Source organism: Trematomus bernacchii, unplaced genomic scaffold (assembly GCF_902827165.1).
Source record: "Trematomus bernacchii unplaced genomic scaffold, fTreBer1.1, whole genome shotgun sequence".
NCBI classification, from domain to species: Eukaryota; Metazoa; Chordata; class Actinopteri; order Perciformes; family Nototheniidae; genus Trematomus; species Trematomus bernacchii.
This window is the reverse complement of record NW_022987547.1, coordinates 1800273-1819518: the sequence shown is the minus strand read 5'-3', so window position 1 is coordinate 1819518 and position 19246 is coordinate 1800273. Positions and strand designations below refer to the sequence as shown.

Below are 19246 nucleotides of genomic sequence, written 5' to 3'. Positions count from 1 at the left end.
TGACATGGTAATACAATATAGCAGCAACGACATATAAAGTGCCAGTATTAAAGTGCATTTAGCGGTAATTGCACGTCTGTTTGTTTCTCAACCATTCTGTGAGTTGACCTTTAAAACTATTGAGAGTGGGACAATCCCGTATCTCAGTTGGGAGGCTATTCCACAAAGAGCTGCCTTTAATGGAGAGTACATTTTGTCCAAAAGTGGTTCGTCTACGATGGACGTCACAGTCTCCTCTGGTTTCTGACCTAGTGCAGCGTCCAGTGTGTTTTTTGTGGATGCATTCCCCTAAGGGAGGGGGGGCCAGTCCATGTAAACATTTATAAAAAAAAACACATACTTTTAAAAGACTTACAATTGTCAAAGCTCAAGAAATTGTGTTTATCAAGGATGGTACAGTGGTGATATGAATAAGGCTTTATGTCAAACACCTTGACAGCTCTCTTGTACAGCTGTTCTATGGGTTTAAGGTTTGTGGCACAACCAAACGACCAGTTTAACCTCACATTAATAAATCTCCTTCGAGGAAATAATTCAACAGCTGTCTTACACGATTTTACAAGGTTATACTGAGGCCCACCAGAGGTTAATTGAATGACAAGCGAATATGCTAATGAGTATCTCTGCCACTCATTTATATACAAGGATGCCCTGATTACAGAACAAATAAAACCTAAAAGTACACAAAAGTAGCTGTCTACAAATTATAAAACAAACAGGCAAAAAGGGTATACTAAATATCAATTTAAAGTAAAAATCTTTTTGGATTAGAAAATCTTCTGCATATTGTTTGAATTTACTAGTTTTTAAGATTTGTTTAAGATTCTAAATGTTTTTTGAACAGATGTGGAATAATGCTGGATTATTATGCATTATTCTAACCTAAATCTAATGAGTCCATTCATATTTCTTATTTCTGAAAGTGAAGTGATTATATTTGACAATTTTGAGCGATGTTAACTCATCAAAGTCCTACTCAGTTGATGTTTTTACAACATTCAAAATTAAAATATAGTACACATTACGATTACATTACACAGAAGCACATTTTGATACAACTCCTTTCCTTCCTACAATGTCTGCCCTCTGAACTTAGTTGTTTCTTTTCTTGTTAGCTGAAGTCCTGCTCACTCACTATCCTCCTCTTTCTCCTTCTGCCAGCGGTCTCATCTTTTCCTTCCTCCATCCGTCATTATTACCAACTCCATCCCGTTTCCTCTCCTCCGCAATCACTCCTCTCCACTTCCTGGACACGTCCTTTCACTCCCAGATTCTTCTATTTCTCTGTCACCTTTCTTGCCTCTCAAGAACACTCCTACCTAAAACCTATTATCTTTAGTGTTCTTGCTCACAGGTGTGGTATTATTCTCTTCCAGGCGGAGACCTGCAGGCATCCTGTGGTACTTTAGATGAAGGAGGCCAAGACGATAATTTAGACTGGGAGGAGGAGAGGGAGATGGAGCGGCTGGCCTGCGAAGGGGACGACTTTGTACCTCCCAAAATCATGGTGAGAGATCAGTATTTAACAACAATTTCGAATCACACTTAAAGTTGGCAGACTTACAAGGGAAATAACTTGTAAATGTTCAAAATGTAAGTAAAAGAGCAAGGAGGGTCCACATTCCCCCCTCTTGTATTTACAAGCTTGCACCTGCACATTTAATGAAAGCCCAAAGTTCTGACAAGTATGCTGCTCTTTTCAGAAATGGTGGGAGCAATTGAAGTAACATTTCTGTGGATGAATTCAAATTTTAGTCAACAAATGATTCTTGAGGAAAGTGTTAAAGGTCACCTATTATGCAAATTCCACTTGTTCATGTCTTTTATACATCACCATGTGTCCCCTCTGTGTAAAGAGATTCTAAAAGTTTCAGGAAAAAAGATTCGCTCACTTTTTGTCCTGATCCACTTATATAAAAACCTGTCTGAAAATGAGCTGATCAGATTTTGGCCACTTTATGATGTCATAACGATTTTTTGGCTTGTGTAACCATTAGCCAATCACCAACCAAGGTAACACCTTATCACCTGAATCTCCTCCTAGAGCACCATTGTGTTCTTTTTAACCAAATATCTCTCAGAGGGGCGTGGGGAGTGGCTCCTTATTTTCATCTAAAGTAACAGACAGAGAATCAGCACTTTTGAAACAGGCCTGAAACAGAGAGGATTATGGGATGCTACAATGCATGATCTGTTTGGTGTTTGGAGCCAAACACTTCAGAGACATGTTTGTATATATCTGAGACCTATAATATATTGATGAAAAACAGTATGATAGGGGACCTTTAATATTCCCAAATTCTTATCTTTTTTTTCTTTGTCACTAAGCCTTTATATTTCCTGCCTTACATTACCCACTTGTGAGCTCGGCTTGATGCCAACAGTAATGTTAACAGTAATGTTAACAATCTATCCATGTTACCCTAGCCTGGCAGTGCTCTGCTCACAATGTAACCACTTTGAACACCAAGCCAATCAACTTCCCACGTTGCGACCATGAGCTCACAGGTTCCATTTGAAGGCAGCAATAAATACATTCCTACATTCCCCACAATGCTACACACTAGCATTATTTGTTTAACCCCCTCTACCTTTTATATGCTCGTGACATTCAAATCCCACACTCCCCAATTTCGAGTTGGGAGACTTCCCTAATACTAATAATGATAATAAATCAGCATTTTCAAAACGTGCTTTACATAGAACAAAAATCGAACAAAAAAAAAGCAGCCATCTATTTAGAACAGATAGAAAAAGTTGAAATGAAATGGTGTTGACTGTGAAATAAAAACATGAGGGGTTTGATGGTTGAAGGTCCCTCAATGCCACAGATATCAATATAATTTATTAAGTTGTTATGAATGTTGTGTAAAAAATGCAAGTTCTGTATTTGTTGCATCTTAAAAGTATCCCTTGGGCACAATAAAAGTAACTGTTTTAGGAAATGGTTACTTACACACTGATAGGTAAATATGTTAAAATGAGCTTAATCCTAGGAAGGTACAGTTATTTTAAACGCCCCTAATGTATTCTCTACCATCTCACTCTGAATAATATATAGAGCTGTACATTCCCTGCAGGCATGAGTGTGATGAAGTTTGCTCCTTTCCCCTTTCCTCTCATTTCTCTGAACCCATGCTCGATTTTCTCCATCTTTCCTTCTCTCACACCCTACTTAATCCATCCTTCGTCTCCTTCACCTTCAGCTGATCTCTTCTAAAGTCCCGAAGGCGGAGTACGTTCCCACTATAATCCGCAGGGACGACCCGTCCATCATCCCCATCCTCTATGTGAGTCAAACACACTCGGACATGTGCTTAAAAATATATGGACATACCAAGCATACACCTTTTGCAAACAACTATATGTGTTCATTTCTTTTTCCTTAGGACCATGAACATGCAACCTTTGATGACATTTTGGGTGAGTAAAACTTTTTGTTTTCTCTTAGCGTCTGCCTTTATAATAAAATATTCAATAAACATGTAATTTCAACAGTGAGTACAATGAATAACATAATGTACTTAAATCACATAATCTAATAATAAAATGACTAAGAACAGAACAAAAATGAAATATGAAACTCTCAATCGCATGATTTTGGGTCCAACTAATGAAAGTTGTCTCATAAAGATGAGAATGCGTTGAAGGAGGACAAAGACACACTTATTATAAAATATAGAGCCACAGCAGATTTATAAAACCAACAGTCTAAAAAATCAATCACCTCTAGTCTTGTGCGTGCAGCAGTTTGCCTGAGGAACGGAGTCTGAACTCTGACTCTCTCTGTAAGGGTTAAAGGTCAATTAAACAGCTACAGGCTAAACTTCGCCTGCTATAAATCTCTTTTAAACTTGCTTAGATGTGGTTCAATTGGATTCCTTCATTCAGAGAAGGACCCTCTGTTGCCTTGAGGATGTTAATGAATAATTCACATGTAGAGATTTCAGGTTTCCATTTTTCTGTCTTTTATTGACCTGTTTTTTGCTGTTGAAACACTGTTGAATTCATATATTCCATTAGTGTCTGTGATGTCTTACTGTACTTGAACCCACCCTTCTAGAGGTTTCCTTTGTGTACACTGTTGACATTTCTCCCTCTCTCACTGTACATTGTTACTTGTCTCTTTTGCATATTCTTTATGCTATCTGTCACTGTTGTTCATATCAATACAACCTGTTACTCTCTCTCCCAGAGGAAATAGAGAAGAAGCTCACAGCTTACAGGAGAGGAAGCAAGTTCTGGAGGATGCTCATCTTTTGTCAGGTAAGGAACATGTAGACACTAAATAAAAGTAATACTGTATTTCCTGTAAAATTGTACATTCATTTGTGATAAATGGGGTTATGTGTACATTCATGCAGTGTACTGAAAGTAATAGCTACCATTTTTATATATAAATCAAGAAAACTACCAGTTGTGATGGAATGTAATTTGTTTCATTCTTGTGTGTGTTTGTTAGGGAGGACCTGGTCACCTGTATTTACTGAAGAATAAAGTGGCAACTTTTGCGAAGGTTGAAAAGGAAGATGACATGAGCCAGTAAGTTACCGCTGGGTTTATATAACATTTTCTCTCCATCTCTGATACGCTTTGCTGAGAGCTATTTTACATTTTTGGGCTAGCATTTTAAAGTGGGAGCCCTTACTTGCTTACAATGGTGATGGACAGGCTGACGGAGGAGATCAGGCAGCAGTCTCTGTGGACGATGTTCATGGCTGACATCGTGATCTGTTGTGAGAAGAAGGAGCAGGTTAGGGACAGCGCAAAGAGGTGGAGGGATTCCCCGGAGAGCAGACAGCAGGCACATCTGGAGTAGGGCTAAACGATTTGAGGAAATAATCTAATTGCGATTTTTCTGACAGATATTGCGATTCGATTTGCGATATTTGTTTTTAAGCGACCCAACGGAAGTTTATTGTAAAATGCGGCCATATCTCTGGCTAGGAAGGTCGTATCAACGTTGCTCCCGTCTCTAGCACCCCCGCAGCCCGAGCTACGAGTGAAAGAACTAAACTTACATGAAACTTCCGTTGGGTTGCTTTAAAGTCAAGCTGCAGTTTAAGATTCACCCTGTAATAGATGTAACACATGTGATGGAGCATTACTAACCGGACTCAGATGCTTTGTTTCACCAAACCATCTAGGAAAGCTCCATTGGAAGCCATTTGGAAAGGGCAGGCACTTTCAAAAATACTTGGCAGGTGATTGGATCAATCTGTCTATCACCTACTATCATGGGCCACTTCTGATTGGTTAAGAATGACTGGTACATGTGGAGCACAGCACTTCTGATTGGTGTGGATGACTGACACACAAGAAGAACAAAAACACTTTTTAAAAAAGCAGGCTTTGCGATTTGATAATTGCATCATTTAAAATCGCGATTTCGATTTAAAATCGATTAATCGTTCAGCCCTAATCTGGAGGTGGCAGAGTTGAAGATGCTATGATTTTTGGTTTGGATTGACAGGATTAAGATTGAGTATATAGAGGGACAGATCAGGTTAGACGGTTTGGAGAGAAAGTGAGAGGCCAGATTGAGATGGTTTGGACATTTGCAAAGGAGAGATGCTGGGTATATCTGGAGAAGTATGCTATCTGAAGGTAGAGGTGCCAGACGAAAGAAAAGGCAAGAATGTGGTTTATAGATATGGTGAAGACGACATGCAGGTGGTTGGCATGAGAGAGAAAATGCATACAGTATAAGAGATTAAAACAAGTTATCTGTAGTAGTGACCCATACCTCAAGAAGCCAGAGTAAGAAAATGTAGGGAGGTATTTATCATTAAGATACCTTAGCTGCCCTCTCATTGAGTCCTAATCCACCAAATATCACAAAAAGGGCTCCATCATATAAAAATGTATTTTGTGAAGAGAAACCGGCTCACTCCTAAAGAAGACTCTCCTTTTAGGCATTCAAATGATTGAAGATCCTGATACAAATTACTTATGTAAATGCTCTTTTCTCCATTTTCAGAATATAAATAATATTTCTGCTCTTCCACTTGACTTAAATCGAAGAGGGATGATTCAACCTTCAATTGTTTGTCATTCATGAACAATTGAGAATCTTTCAGAGTGTCTCTCCTGGGGGGGGGGCATCTTTGAATAGTTGATGGTTTAGAGATATAAAACACAAGCCTCACCTCCTGTTTTTTGCTAAATCAAGTGGTTAATCACCAAAGAGGGACATGTGCTTGACGCGAGCTAATCATTTTTAAAGGTCATTTTTTGCATTTAATTCCATGGGAACTGTTGGTAAGAGTGATAACTGAAGTCTTTGTTTTTGTTCAGATTCTGGAGGAGGCTTAGTCGCTTCATGAGCAAAGTCAACCCAGAACCCAACCTCATCCACATAATGGGATGCTACGTCCTGGGCAACCCCAACGGAGAGAAGGTAAACAGACGCTGACGCAAGAAGACACACCATCACACACACTTTCACAACCTATAACACAAAAGCTCTACTTTACCCTAATTACATCTCAGGCCAGAGGACGTTTAGTTTACAGAAAAGATGGTGACATTTGGTGTCGCCATAATAAAATGTTTACTTCACGATTTTAGTGCTCAAATCAATTCCCTAAAACGAAAATATATAAAAGTCAGTAATAGTACAAAAAGAGTGATTACATTTATGAAAAGGGCAACCCGATTTTGACAAACAAAAAGTCCCAAAGCTATATTTATATTAGGACGTTTATTTTGTCCAAATAACACTGTAATCTTACAATTATGATAAATCGCGACTCTCAAGCAAACACTATTTCACAGAAGATACTAATGTCATTTAAAAATGAACACATATGTCAGCTATGGACTGGTTTTGCTCCAGTGTTTAAGTTGCAGTAGCTTTGCAAGTAGCATAGCAGTTATCTGCTGAAGCTAATGCATAGCGCATCGAAACCATAACAACAGGTCTATGTAGATACTACATAAAGACCGCGAGTACTAAGGTCGGCTAAGGCTGTTTGTGTTTGTTCAAAGAAAGCTAAATGAAGGCCATTGTGGTTTCTCATTTCATTACTTCTCAGTAATACACATGCAGCAAGCCAGTTGCACTACCAAGTGTCTTCACTTTTATCACATTGCAGGAATGTGGTAAATAAAATGACTTTGTAAAGTAATCACATATTTAGTGAGACACCTTTATCCCACATTGAATGAAAGAATGTAAACACAGTTTCTCTGGAGGATACAGGCAGACAGTGTTCAACAGCGGTGAAATCTGATTCCCAACAATTCATTACTTCCTGTGCTGGTGGCATACACACCGTGGCCCAAGTAGAGTAGATTTGGCAATTCATTCATAACAAGGTCTCTGTTGATTTACGTGTTCAAAACGTCAGATTTATGTGCCACGCAAACTGATTTAATAAATGAGGCTGCCCGAGGTATATAGACGTTTTGTTCCCTGTCTCCTATCATTAAAAGGGAGCGCTTCCTTGTGCTCGCTCGTGCCTCGCTTTGTTCTCCCCCGTTAGTCTTTCCGTTTGCTGCCCTGTGCTTTCATATTTATTATACACGTTAGTCTGATAATCACCACACGTTCATCCTGGCTGCCTCCGTTTCTAGCTCTTTCTCCCTCAACATGTGGGACTATTACCTCACTCTGTGTAATATTACTGGATGAAGCACACAGGCTGAGTAATGATGCACCTCTCTCTACCTGACAGGAACAAACAATAAGACACAACCAAAAAATCGAAATCAAAGCAGACAAACAAACTGGCAGAGACACAGAGGAACGACATAGCCAGCGGGGTTTGTCTGACCTAGCTGTCTGTTCCAGTCATGTCTGCCAAAATACTTTGTTATATAAAGTGGGTCTCTCTGGGGTAGATGGAGAGTCTGGAAGTCTGCAGTACAGCGTGCAGAGTGACATCTCCCCCCCTGCAGACAAACACAGGCACCTGCCTCAACAGAGCTTCAATTCCAAAACAACAATATTGGTGTGATTCATATTTTACTCAAGGCTTGGTCCCAAGATCTCAAAGTGATATTTTCTCACGCTGGAAGCTAAATGTAATCTAAACTACAGTTAGAGAATAGAGTTAATGAGTATTTGTTTATACCTCCCTAGAGTACACTCATACAATTACAAAGTGATTTTACTGGAGACCCTATAACAAGTGTTTTTAATCAAACGTATTCTCCATTATACACTATATGGGGAAAAGTGTGGTCACTTTAATAGTATACACACTTCATGTTATGTGCTAAAACAGCATCCAAACTCCAAGAAAGTTTTTAAACTTCAAGAGTAGTGATATTTCTCAAATATCTTTTGGTCATATACCGTTTTTTTCTCTGACATTTAGTATTTTCTTTACTTTCTTAATCATATAACCAACCATAGAAAAGCCCATCATTAACAGAGAACATCACTCCCAGCCGCTCTGTCTGCCAAAGCATGAATGGAGTCAGATTGGGTCCCCGTTTTATACATTTTGAAACAGGAAGGATCAATGCCAAATGATGAACTACAGACAGCATAAACCAATGGCTTGCAAACACCACGTCGCTGTACATGACTTAAATAATAACTAGGAAGTTGTCTTAAACACACATGATGTGCTCAAGCTGCTTGAGAGGAGGTCTCAGGTAACATACTGCAATTTCACACACACTCACTCGCTGTATATTCACATGCTGCGTGTCACTATCTGCAGTTGTGCTTGGGAGAACTTCCATCTTGATATGTTATAGCAATTTATATTTATTTAAGCTTACACTGTTAAAACTGACATGCATCCTGAAGGCATAATAGTCTGGGCTGACTTTAATAGAGAAGTAAATTAAACTACCCCCTCCCTGTTTGAAAACACATTAGTTTATTCATGATTAATAAAAATGACTCAGCAAATACCAAAGGGGTCTAGCCTGTTCATTACAGCAAGCGCTGATTTTGTAATAATAATCATCTCCAATATAATATTGTCTTGTTCTGGGGTTGTTTAATTGATATGAATGTCATTTAATCTAAGAAATGAACATTTGCCGCAGTTCTGAACATTAAAAAGGAGCTCCAATTTGCTGATATTAGGGGAGGGGTGAAATGCTTCTGCTCTGTAGTAAAAAAGAAAACCACAGTTATAACTCTGTGAAATGTGGAGCAGGCTGCTTTTCAGTTTCTAACACCACAGCACTTAGGGTTTGTCAGTTTTGAGACACAGCGTTGAGGATGAAAACAGAGGCTGGAGCAGAGCAGCAGGGGAACAGGTCAGCCAGGCAGTCTGACCTACTTTTCTCATTCAGAGTTGTTTAAGCATGTTGTTTTGTCAGCACAAATTCTGCCTCAGTCTTGGCAACAATAGCCTCAGAGGACAGAAAGGAAACAACCCAACATTAATAGAGTCCAAGCACAACAAAATGTCTTGCATGAAAAGCAAACATGACACTAAAAAACAGCAAAAAATGTAAAAGATATCTATCTATCAAATGGGTATTCACAATATATCATTTCCAGCGCATTACACTCCATGCAGGAAGTAATCCTCACTCCATCGCCAAGTCTCCAATGGTCACGGCAATGCACTGCAGCGTCAAGCGGCGTCCCACCCTCGAAGTGCATGAGATATTTGTTTGTTGCCTCCAGCTCTCTGCACTACAGACTCGGCACACCGCCTGCGTCTCCCCAAACATTCTCTCCGCCACATCTGGCATGAAGCCATCTTCTTTTATCTTTTTCAAAGGACTGCAAACACGAAGGAATGAAAGCTGCTCTTTTCATCGCCACCTCCATTTTGACATCACAAAGTGAAAAAGAAAAGCGCATGTGGCCCTTTGATTTCTTTGACAGAGGGGTATTCCACGTGAACAAATTGGAGCAAGAAATCAGTCAGCTTCAATTTTTAATGTGCACGTGTCTGTGAAAAACTGCAGAATAGATTACTGAGAAACCCCAAATCACTGTAATGCTCCAATCAAACTGTCATTATGTAATTAGGGCTGCAATTGATTTATTTGACTGAATAAGGAAAAAATATTATATTGCCATCAAAGTCTTTATATGCTTCAGTTCCAGAATATTTCATCTACACTGAGAAAAATCTACAAGTTCTCACATCTGAATAGCAGGAAGCAGTCAGTGTCCTCCATTCATTTTTTAAATGCTGCATTTAATATTGTGGTATATGAAAAAACACTTATCAGCCAACAAATCCCTCTAATTTACAGTTAAGTTCAAGCTTTAAATTTGAATATTTTCGTTTAATTTCTTCCTGAACATGAATAGGATAATGAGGTGCTTCTGCAACTCTTTAGAAGCTCTGCTGTTTCATGGAATTCTGCACAGCGGTTATATGAAGACAAACAGAAAAAGAGGAATGCTTTTGCAGTCTATACCTCCTTGTTACCTGCTCGAGAATGTGCACGTCTCTTTGGCGGTAATGAGCAGGATTCATAGCCGTTCTTGAGTGTGTTGTTATGTTTGTGTCTGAGTGTGTGTTGTGTATGAAGATGCAGGCTTCCCTGCTACGAGTGTATCCAAGTGCAGTGGGATTAATTGCTGTTTGCTTCCTTATCTCGTCCCAACAGCTGTTTCAGAAACTGAAGAATCTGATGAGGCCTTATTCTGTCGAGTTCGGGTCGCCGCTGGAGCTGTCTGCTCAGGGTGGGTATGAACAAAACACCCCGACACACACATCAAACAGACCCGCACGTGCATTGTGATTTCTCAAACGAATACACACATGATGCGTGTATGAAAGACAAATCGCTGTCTATCATTAACATGTAGACAGCGATTTGTCTACAAGGAATTTACTCAAACAGCTTCTCCATTTTTCGTTTGAAAATGCAAAAGATCCAAGTCATAGACTTCAAACTCAGTTATTCACAACGACGACCACCGACCTTATTGCCACCAGAGTTTTGTTTCTTATCAATATTAAGAAATGCTCTTTAATATATCTGGACAGTTGCAAATTGTTGATATTCTATGTATTTGCAAAGGCTAGCTGTCCATAGCAACTGAAGCATGATACATGTTTGTATGGTTATAGTTGGGCACGCACTGATCTTAGTTTAGATTAGGGAAAGGGTCAGTTCCGGACATCCCAGTTTATGTCGTGGATTTCTTTGACCTTTCAAAATACTATAGGATATTTTCCATCTGCAATAAATACTATCCCAATATCTTAAGGCTAGAGACAAATATGATCAAATAATAAATTATCCTCAACAGTATAGTCAACATATCATGGTTGTTGTTTTTTCAGCTCTAAAGCTACATTTAGCAAGATCTGTGGCACACCATTTTGTATGCAGGACTAAATCATTTCAAGACATGATAGGACTATTTTAATACTAGTCATAATTCAAATGTTGTTGAGATAAAGTAAAGAAATATGCGAGATATCAATTTAAAAAACGATTGGAGTATTTGGATTCAGCAACAACAATTTCCATGAATGCAAATGACCCTTTCTTTCATGGGTTTTCAGTGCAAACTTTGAACCCAAACCATTATAAAATAAGCAACTTATCAGGATTAGAAAACACACTTGTAGTAGAATGTGTTCAAGGTCCGCAGAATGAACTACTTTTAAAATAAGTTGACCAAGAAAATCCATGACAAGGAATTTGAGGTCTTAGTGAAATGATATGGGAAAATGGTAAAACAAAAAAGTGATATTCTGCTCTCTTAATGGGTGAGTGATTATGTTCCTGTCTCGTTTACCAATTAAGGCAAAGAGCTGATTGAGCTGTACTTCGACTTCCGCCTCTACCGGCTCTGGAAGACCCGCCAGCACTCCAAACACTTGGACTATGAGGAATTTTTGTGACGAAGAAACTTGGATAATGGGCGCAGCGGAGCCCCCCCAGGAACCCGTCCAAATGCGATCCAATGACTGAACATTTGCTCAACTATAGCGCTCGACCCGACAAATATAAACACTCATACCTGCTTTCATCCTGGAGAGGACTGGGAGAAGAGGAGGATGTGAAGGCAGGCAGGATTGAGGAGGCTGAAAAAAAATGAGGAAAGATCAGAGAAAACTGGGCTGTCCAAGTCTTAGTCACCAACTCCATTTGCATCTTGAAGGCAAAGGAGAAACAAAAATTCAAATAATCAAATGTGAAAACAAAAAAAAGGTCATTTTAGTCACCCCTCTATCGCAAAAAGACATTTTCGGAGGCTTATGGGCTTCAGCAAAATCTCATTCTGCCATAATGTGGTTCTGTGATTAGACTGGACCTCTCAGACATACATATACATAAATAATCCATGTGTCGATGTGTGTATATACCACATGAATATATTAGCATAGCTTTAGTCATGCAAATAATACTCTATATGAGAATAATGATGCATCATTTATTTTTGATGTGCATTGTTGTGCAGTTTCATATGGAAATACTTTGGAATAACTCAGGTTTTAGCCATGAAGTACTTCATCTGTTGGTCCATTCTATCAAGATATTGTAATCTTCATCACCATTGCTTGGAATGAATGTATTACCTCTCTGGAAATGTATCTTCAGTTTGAGGAATTGAGCTTCATGTTTTGGTTAAAAAAAAAAAAAAAAAAGTAGGAAAAAAAAGTGCTGATTTTGTGAGAGTGTGTGTGGGAGTAATTTCCATGTAAAAAAAAACATGATGTTGTGTGTATTTCTCTTTCTGCTCCTCTGTTAAAGCAAAAATGTTCATCACCTTCACTTGCCATTTCTCTCTCTTCCTGTCACACATACGCAAATACAGTCTAGCATGGTTCATGATGTCAAGAGGGATGTAACAGCCATCCAAGAGCTCCTGCCACTGCAGTGGAGGAGTCACCCTATTGATCCCTGCTACTCTTCCGCAGAAGGTCCGAGCCACTTAGTCGGCCCCTGTCAGCGGAGCCAGCTGCTCTCACTATCTGCCAAACACTCCTGGCATATCTTAATGGCAGGCAAACGAGTTTCCGCCACCTCGTATATCACTGGGCTGAGATCCAGTCTGAGGACCGGAGTTCTCTGAATTAAACAGATCTGCCAGAGGTTTAAGCTGTTAACAGCCTCCTGCCGCCCCTGCCAGGTGTCGGCTGGTAAAAAGGCCAGAAATATGCACAGAGTGTGTGTGTGTGTGTCTGAGACAGCACACCACCTGAGTGACCAGAGCGGTCTCACATAGGTGAAAGATGGTGAAATGTGAAGAGCAGCCACTAAGCCGAAATCTGAAAACATTGCTTATACACACACGAACAGAAACACTGGGGCTGGGACAAAAAGACATTTAAGAAATCAATAAATCGGGACATGTGAAAGGGGTCCACAGATTTTACCAATAAAAAGACAGTTTACCCATCGTGAAGAACTCAGTCTGTGAAAACATTATCTGTATGCTTGTCTGTGGGGGACTCAGGCCAAAATAACCCTGTTGATGTCATCAGATGTATCTCAGTTTCAGCTTATGACAATTACCAGGCATACTATCAACTTTTTTTTAATGGCAAGTGGCAAAGGACTTTGGGGCTTGACTTATAGAAGGGACCTTAAGTCTCTCATAGTCTCTATAGTATATAGTTAAGCAGCACTAAATAACAAGGTCAAACTATAGCAAAGCAAAGATACATGTGCTTCACCATTGAAACTGGGACAGTGACACTCTAAAAGCACAGAAAATCTCAACACTCAGTTTATTTGATTTCTCAGGTTGACATGTTTCTGTGAAGGCCCTTATGAAGGCAGATCTGCTTAAAAGTCCATTGAGCTTTTGTACTTATGGAGTTCTGCAATCCCAGTTTTTATGTCTGTCATTTCTAACGACACGCTGCTGCATTTCGGCCATAACTTTACCAATGTGGCAGCGTTCCAAGGAGACATTGCTAAGTCACGCAACGGCTCACTGCTCAGCCAATCACAGCGGAGTCCTGTAATGACATCGGCCCCTGAATGTCAGTAAAACCTCGGTGCAGAGCAACACTTGCTAAGTATGATTTTTAAAACCAGTCATTGAGTCTCTGCATAATTCATTGGCGTGCAGAACGTTTACAGAGTGCATGAGGAATAATATTTTTGTTATTTAATAGATTGACCCAAGCCCTTCATAACACACACACACACATATACAAACAAACTCACAAACAAAGATACTCTTGATCTGTGTATGGCAAACACATTTCCATTTGTCCTTATTTGTGTGGATGTGTTCATATTTGGAGCACTATGTGGGGGCTTTTTTTCTGTTAAAGTCAACCAGCCTCACTGGAGTGCTCTGTTCTAACAAAACTCTGCTTTTATTTGCGTGTGCCCTCTCTCTGACATTGCAGTGCTAGCCTACAGTTTGTCTGGCACAGACAAGTGCTCTCTCAGCCTGAGTCACGCCGAACATGTTTTCACTCCAGATTTAAAGGCCAAACACCTGTCATATTTCATTGAGCCGTGTTCATTCCAGCAGAAGCATTAAGCTGCCGTATACTCAAAGACGTTGCCCTCAACAGCTGCTGCTGAACGGTCTTCTCAACATAACACCATGGTATACTTTTAATTCAAAATCCAGCAGCGATTATATGGATTCAGTCAAGTCAGAAAATGTCTTTCTCATGCCATAGAAACTGTCTATAAAGATATTAATGGTAATACCTTTTCTGTTATATTTCTTGGGCTGAACTGACCGTGATGTGAAGAGTTTGAGAGAGCTTTGATATTCTCTTCTTCAGCAAAAAATCCCACAACATTTCACCGGAATTCTAATTAAAGATGCAAACGTGTCCAATTGTATTTCTCAGTCTGCGTTGTATTATTATTTATTCCATTTCACATGGTGGCGAAATCAGCGGGGAAATCAGAGAAAAAAAATCGTATTTCAAGAATTTTCCCCAATTAGCCAAAAGATATATCTCCACCATCATTAGTACTCTTTGTAAATGAACGAGGTTCTGGCCTTTCCCCATTTCAAACAGAGATGTGGAATCATTTTGGCTTGGAAAACCTGATAAAACCTCACTACTGCCAACAAACAGGCCATTTTCCATTGTTCTGCAATACATATCTAAATTTGAATTGGTAAACATCTTACACTAAACTGCTAACGGCTGCAACTGCTACGGTCCAATTAAAAAAGAAGTGTGAATATGGTTCATTTCATGTAATAGATAGAGAAAAATCGAATGCTTCTTCAAACAATGTGGTCAGTAAGTGGCCAATGCCTATTGATCACAGGAAAAGCCAAGAGAGCAACTTCAACTGTAATTCCCAGTCCAACATCTACCAAGTGGCTTCTTCCTGACTCGTGCAAAGCGGTAGCAGAATCGATGAAAGGTAGATAGAAGAGGCATATGTTTAATCACGAGAAGAGAAACATGTCATAGAGTTCTTTCTAGAATAAAACTCAGTTCAGCCCCAGTGCCAGAAATGAGTTAGAATAGCAGGGAAACGGAAAGAGATGTCAACAAAAACACACATTTCTCATTATTTTTGTCTTAGCAGCATTAGCATGCAGAATTGCAGATAAGGCAGTCTTGATCCAGAGGAAGTACTTCTGCGGTACCTTATGTCCCCGTCCCAGAAACCCCTCAATCCCTAATCTCCGTGCACTTGCCTTTCACGCACTCTGCTTAGCTTTTACACCTCCATCTCTCTTTCCTTTCTCCACTTGAAGTAGGATGTAAGTTTGATATGCAAAACAGAGTATGCAAACATCACAGACAGTTTGTTAATATTCAAGTGCAATTCTTTCAGCAGAGTCCCCCGAAACTGCTGATTTTAAAGACCACCAATGCGCCAACACAACAGTTTACACATTTCCCTTTCACCTCTTTCTTGGAGGGGGCAGGAACAAACATGACAGAGAAAAAACTGATGATTGATAATGAATAAGTGTGTGTGTAAAGAAAGTAAAACATTATGTTAACGCAAACATCATTGAAGCAAGCATCCCACTAAGTATTCAACTTAAAGCCGGTGTTATCTTAAGCTGTTCTCCTGAGTCCTTCAAGGTCAAAAAGCATTGAACCCCCGGAGGCTACAAACTGCAGAGTGCACGAAAAGGCCAAGCCTGGTTTAACGTTGATGAATGTGGTACATTTGGTACTAGGACTTGTGTTTTATGTGTTTTATGGTAGGATAAGTTATGTTGCATACATTTACTTCATTAATCAGATAGAATGTCTTTTTTTGTTAGCGTTCATTTACAACTTTAATCTCTGGTTTTCTCCTTAAATATTAACCCTTCACCACTGGCTTCTCAATTGATTTTTCTTTACCTATACTGGCCCTACAGTATATACGAGTCAAAGACAACACACTAAGAAAATAACATAAAAAGGTAAGTCATCATATCGTATGTCTCAATCAATGTAAGCAATCTAATACAAAAATAAATGGAATTCTTATTCAAAAGGGCATTCAAGTTCCCTGCTTCTTATCCTCCTTATAGCAGATGTTCCACTTAAAAACCGATACAGCCCCAGGGACAATCAGGACTCCTAGTGAGGGTTATGGACGAATAAAAAGAGAAAAAGTTAACATTTCGAGGAACTGAGTAGTCACATAACACAGATGATATGTTCCTTCTTGGCTGTGACCCAGTCACTATGACAATAAACCACGCTCAGCACAGAAGAGAGCTACAATAATAAACTTCCTTGCAAAACCAGCAGATAATCCGACAGCAGTTCATAGACTCTACTGTATGAGAAATGGGAGCCACTGATGTTGACTGACTGTTATATACTGCAAATGCATACAACCTGGTCTTTACACAGCTGAATATATTTCATATGCAGCAGCGAGCTAAGAAACAGATAATTAGGAATTTAAAAATATTGAAATTACAAGGAGGCCATCTCTACTTATATGAAATGATTTGTAGTGTGCTTAGCAACAGGTGACTATCAGTATATATATATATATATATATATATATATATATATATATATATATATATATATATATATATATATATATATATACACACAATAAAGACGAACCAGGAGATCAGCTATTAAGGTATTCTAAATGGTATTGTGAAGTATTGCTCTGATTGCCAAGAATGGCCATTGTTGAGTTTCCCATCAGAGCCTGTGTAGGAGTACTTGATCCTTGGAAATCAAAGGAAACAACCATGGTTGCCATGAAACCAGTTCAGCTGAACAACACTTAAACAATAATGACACTTCTTCTTTACAATGTAAATCAGCAGCATGAGAGCATCATAGGCCAAATAACTGAGCTCAGCCACTCCAACATATGTATTATGTGTAGCCTACCATGTAAAAATGCAGGAGCCAATCTTAGAGATAGATGAAAAGAGCATAAAACACACAAACAACAACAGAATAGAGAAAAGACATCATCTGAGATGTTAGTAAAAGCAGTATTTACCTCTGTGAAGTTAGTTGTGGTTGCTGCTAACCGGTTAGCTTTCTGGCAGGTTAGCTTCACAGCAGGACTGGTGAACACGCATGGCAGCGAACATGCATGTTTTTTTCATAAAGGCTTCCAGTAGTAACACAGTGCGGTTGTTTTAGGCTAATCTTTAACGCAGCGAACTACTGTTTACAGTCTTTGTTTAGCATGTTTCCAGCAGCGTCATGTTAGCTAACGGAGAGCAGGCTTGGTTACAGCAACAGCTGACACGCGGAGGTTTAAATACCCCGCCTCATTACGAAGGGTGCGTTTGATATCCTGTAGGCTGATGAAACAACAAATCTATGAAATAGCAACTCCACCTTGTATACTCTGTTACAAGCACGAATTCATTTTTGAATGCAAGACAAAGTAGGCTATTGTCATCCAAATATAGTAGTATAATAGTTTATCTTAATCTTGTATTACTTGATATTTTATATGTTGATTATGTTGTGTTTAATTATTCTAAACATGCAAAGTAAGAGGTAGTCTACAGTATTTTCTCACAAACCTAGCCTAAAAGTGAAATACACTGAGTAATTTACTTGTTTATTTGCACCACTGCTCCTCAGTGTGAAATAGCCTGCAGGCTTTATTACAGTATCTTCTTGATATTTTATTAATCTTGCATAATGCCAAAGGCAACGATCACACCAAACTCCAGCCTTCTATTCCATGTAGAAAACTCCACACGATCTGAATTCAAACAAGGTTTATTTGACATTTGCAAAGCTGTACACAAGTTGAGCACTTGAGCTTTTTCCCTCATGCTGCAGGCGTACCACATCACATCCAGTGATCCAGAGGATTAGACTTAGATAGGCACTTCAAATACAGCTCAAATAAAGGCAAACAGGCAAAAATAATAACCCATCTGAAAATAATATGTTAAGTGAGTATGTATTTTTCCGATAGAAATTCTAAATTAACATTCATACTTTATTATTCAAATGTGAAGTGAACAAAGTCTGACTGATCAGGCTCAACATTGTTCATTTCTACTCAGCAGCTACATCCACACTTGAAACATCTTTAATTAAATGAGGAATGTCAAGAGTCTCAATTGAGTCCTTTCTATCTTTAAAGCCTTGTTGTAGCATAACTCAAAAATGCAGCAATAGCAGTAAGTGAATTTAGTTTCGCTCTGCTACTAATTGAAAGGTGTTTTTGTTCTTTATTCCACAGTTGTAAAATGTTAAACTTCTGATGTTGTGATCTTTCCTTTTTAGAAGATTGCAGTCTATTTTAATTGGACAGGCAGTGTACTGAAGAAGGGTAAAGGTGGGAGGCGGAGTGTACCACTAAACTAAACTTACCTGCAGAATTAGGTCTTTCAAAAAGCGTGCATTTTTACAAAACGCTGAGCAAGTATTTTATTTGACTGTTTTACTGCATTTTGTTCCTTTCCTACCTCTTTGGCCTGCAGCAGGTAAACAATTAAGTGAGCATGAGGAGTGAATGCTCAGATTCTGTCACACTCAGCACTTCTTAGTGCTGATGTGGGGATATAAGCTGCTTTATGAACCCCAGTGGGGGGGCATAACAGCACAGTTCAGGACCCAAAGATGCATTTACACTGCATCTTATACGACCAACATTACGCTGTTCGGTACAGTGAGCTTCGTTTATAATGCCCCAGAGACTTGATCAATTTCAAACCTGGCCTTTGGATTCCTTTTATGTTGATGTTCTGATGTTTATGTCTGTATGTTATTGATGCTCGCTCTGTTTTGCACAGTTCTTCACACTCATGAGATTTATAACCCACTGTATCAGACAGCAGTCCCTAATTGGATTTGAGTCTGATAAAAAAAAAAAACGATTATGCTATGCACATAAGTCCATTTGTCCTGTATCTGATTAGTACATTTAATTGTTGGTGTGTTTCAGTTATATCAACCTTATA

The 19246-nt window shown here is 39.1% G+C and overlaps 1 protein-coding gene across 2 annotated transcripts in view; it reads left to right on the top strand.

Moving 5' to 3' along the window:
• LOC117476506 (NMDA receptor synaptonuclear signaling and neuronal migration factor) overlaps nt 1-11883 on the top strand; it is a 38858-nt gene extending 26975 nt beyond the window's left edge. For both annotated transcript variants that reach the window (XM_034123105.1, XM_034123104.1), the window contains 8 exons: nt 1377-1507; nt 3207-3290; nt 3390-3423; nt 4196-4266; nt 4463-4542; nt 6298-6400; nt 10543-10618; nt 11695-11883. In XM_034123105.1, the coding sequence (XP_033978996.1) occupies nt 1377-1507; nt 3207-3290; nt 3390-3423; nt 4196-4266; nt 4463-4542; nt 6298-6400; nt 10543-10618; nt 11695-11792 (677 nt within the window). In that variant the 3' untranslated portion in view covers nt 11793-11883. The remainder of the gene's footprint in view (nt 1-1376; nt 1508-3206; nt 3291-3389; nt 3424-4195; nt 4267-4462; nt 4543-6297; nt 6401-10542; nt 10619-11694) is intronic.
• Nucleotides 11884-19246: the final 7363 nt, after the last annotated feature.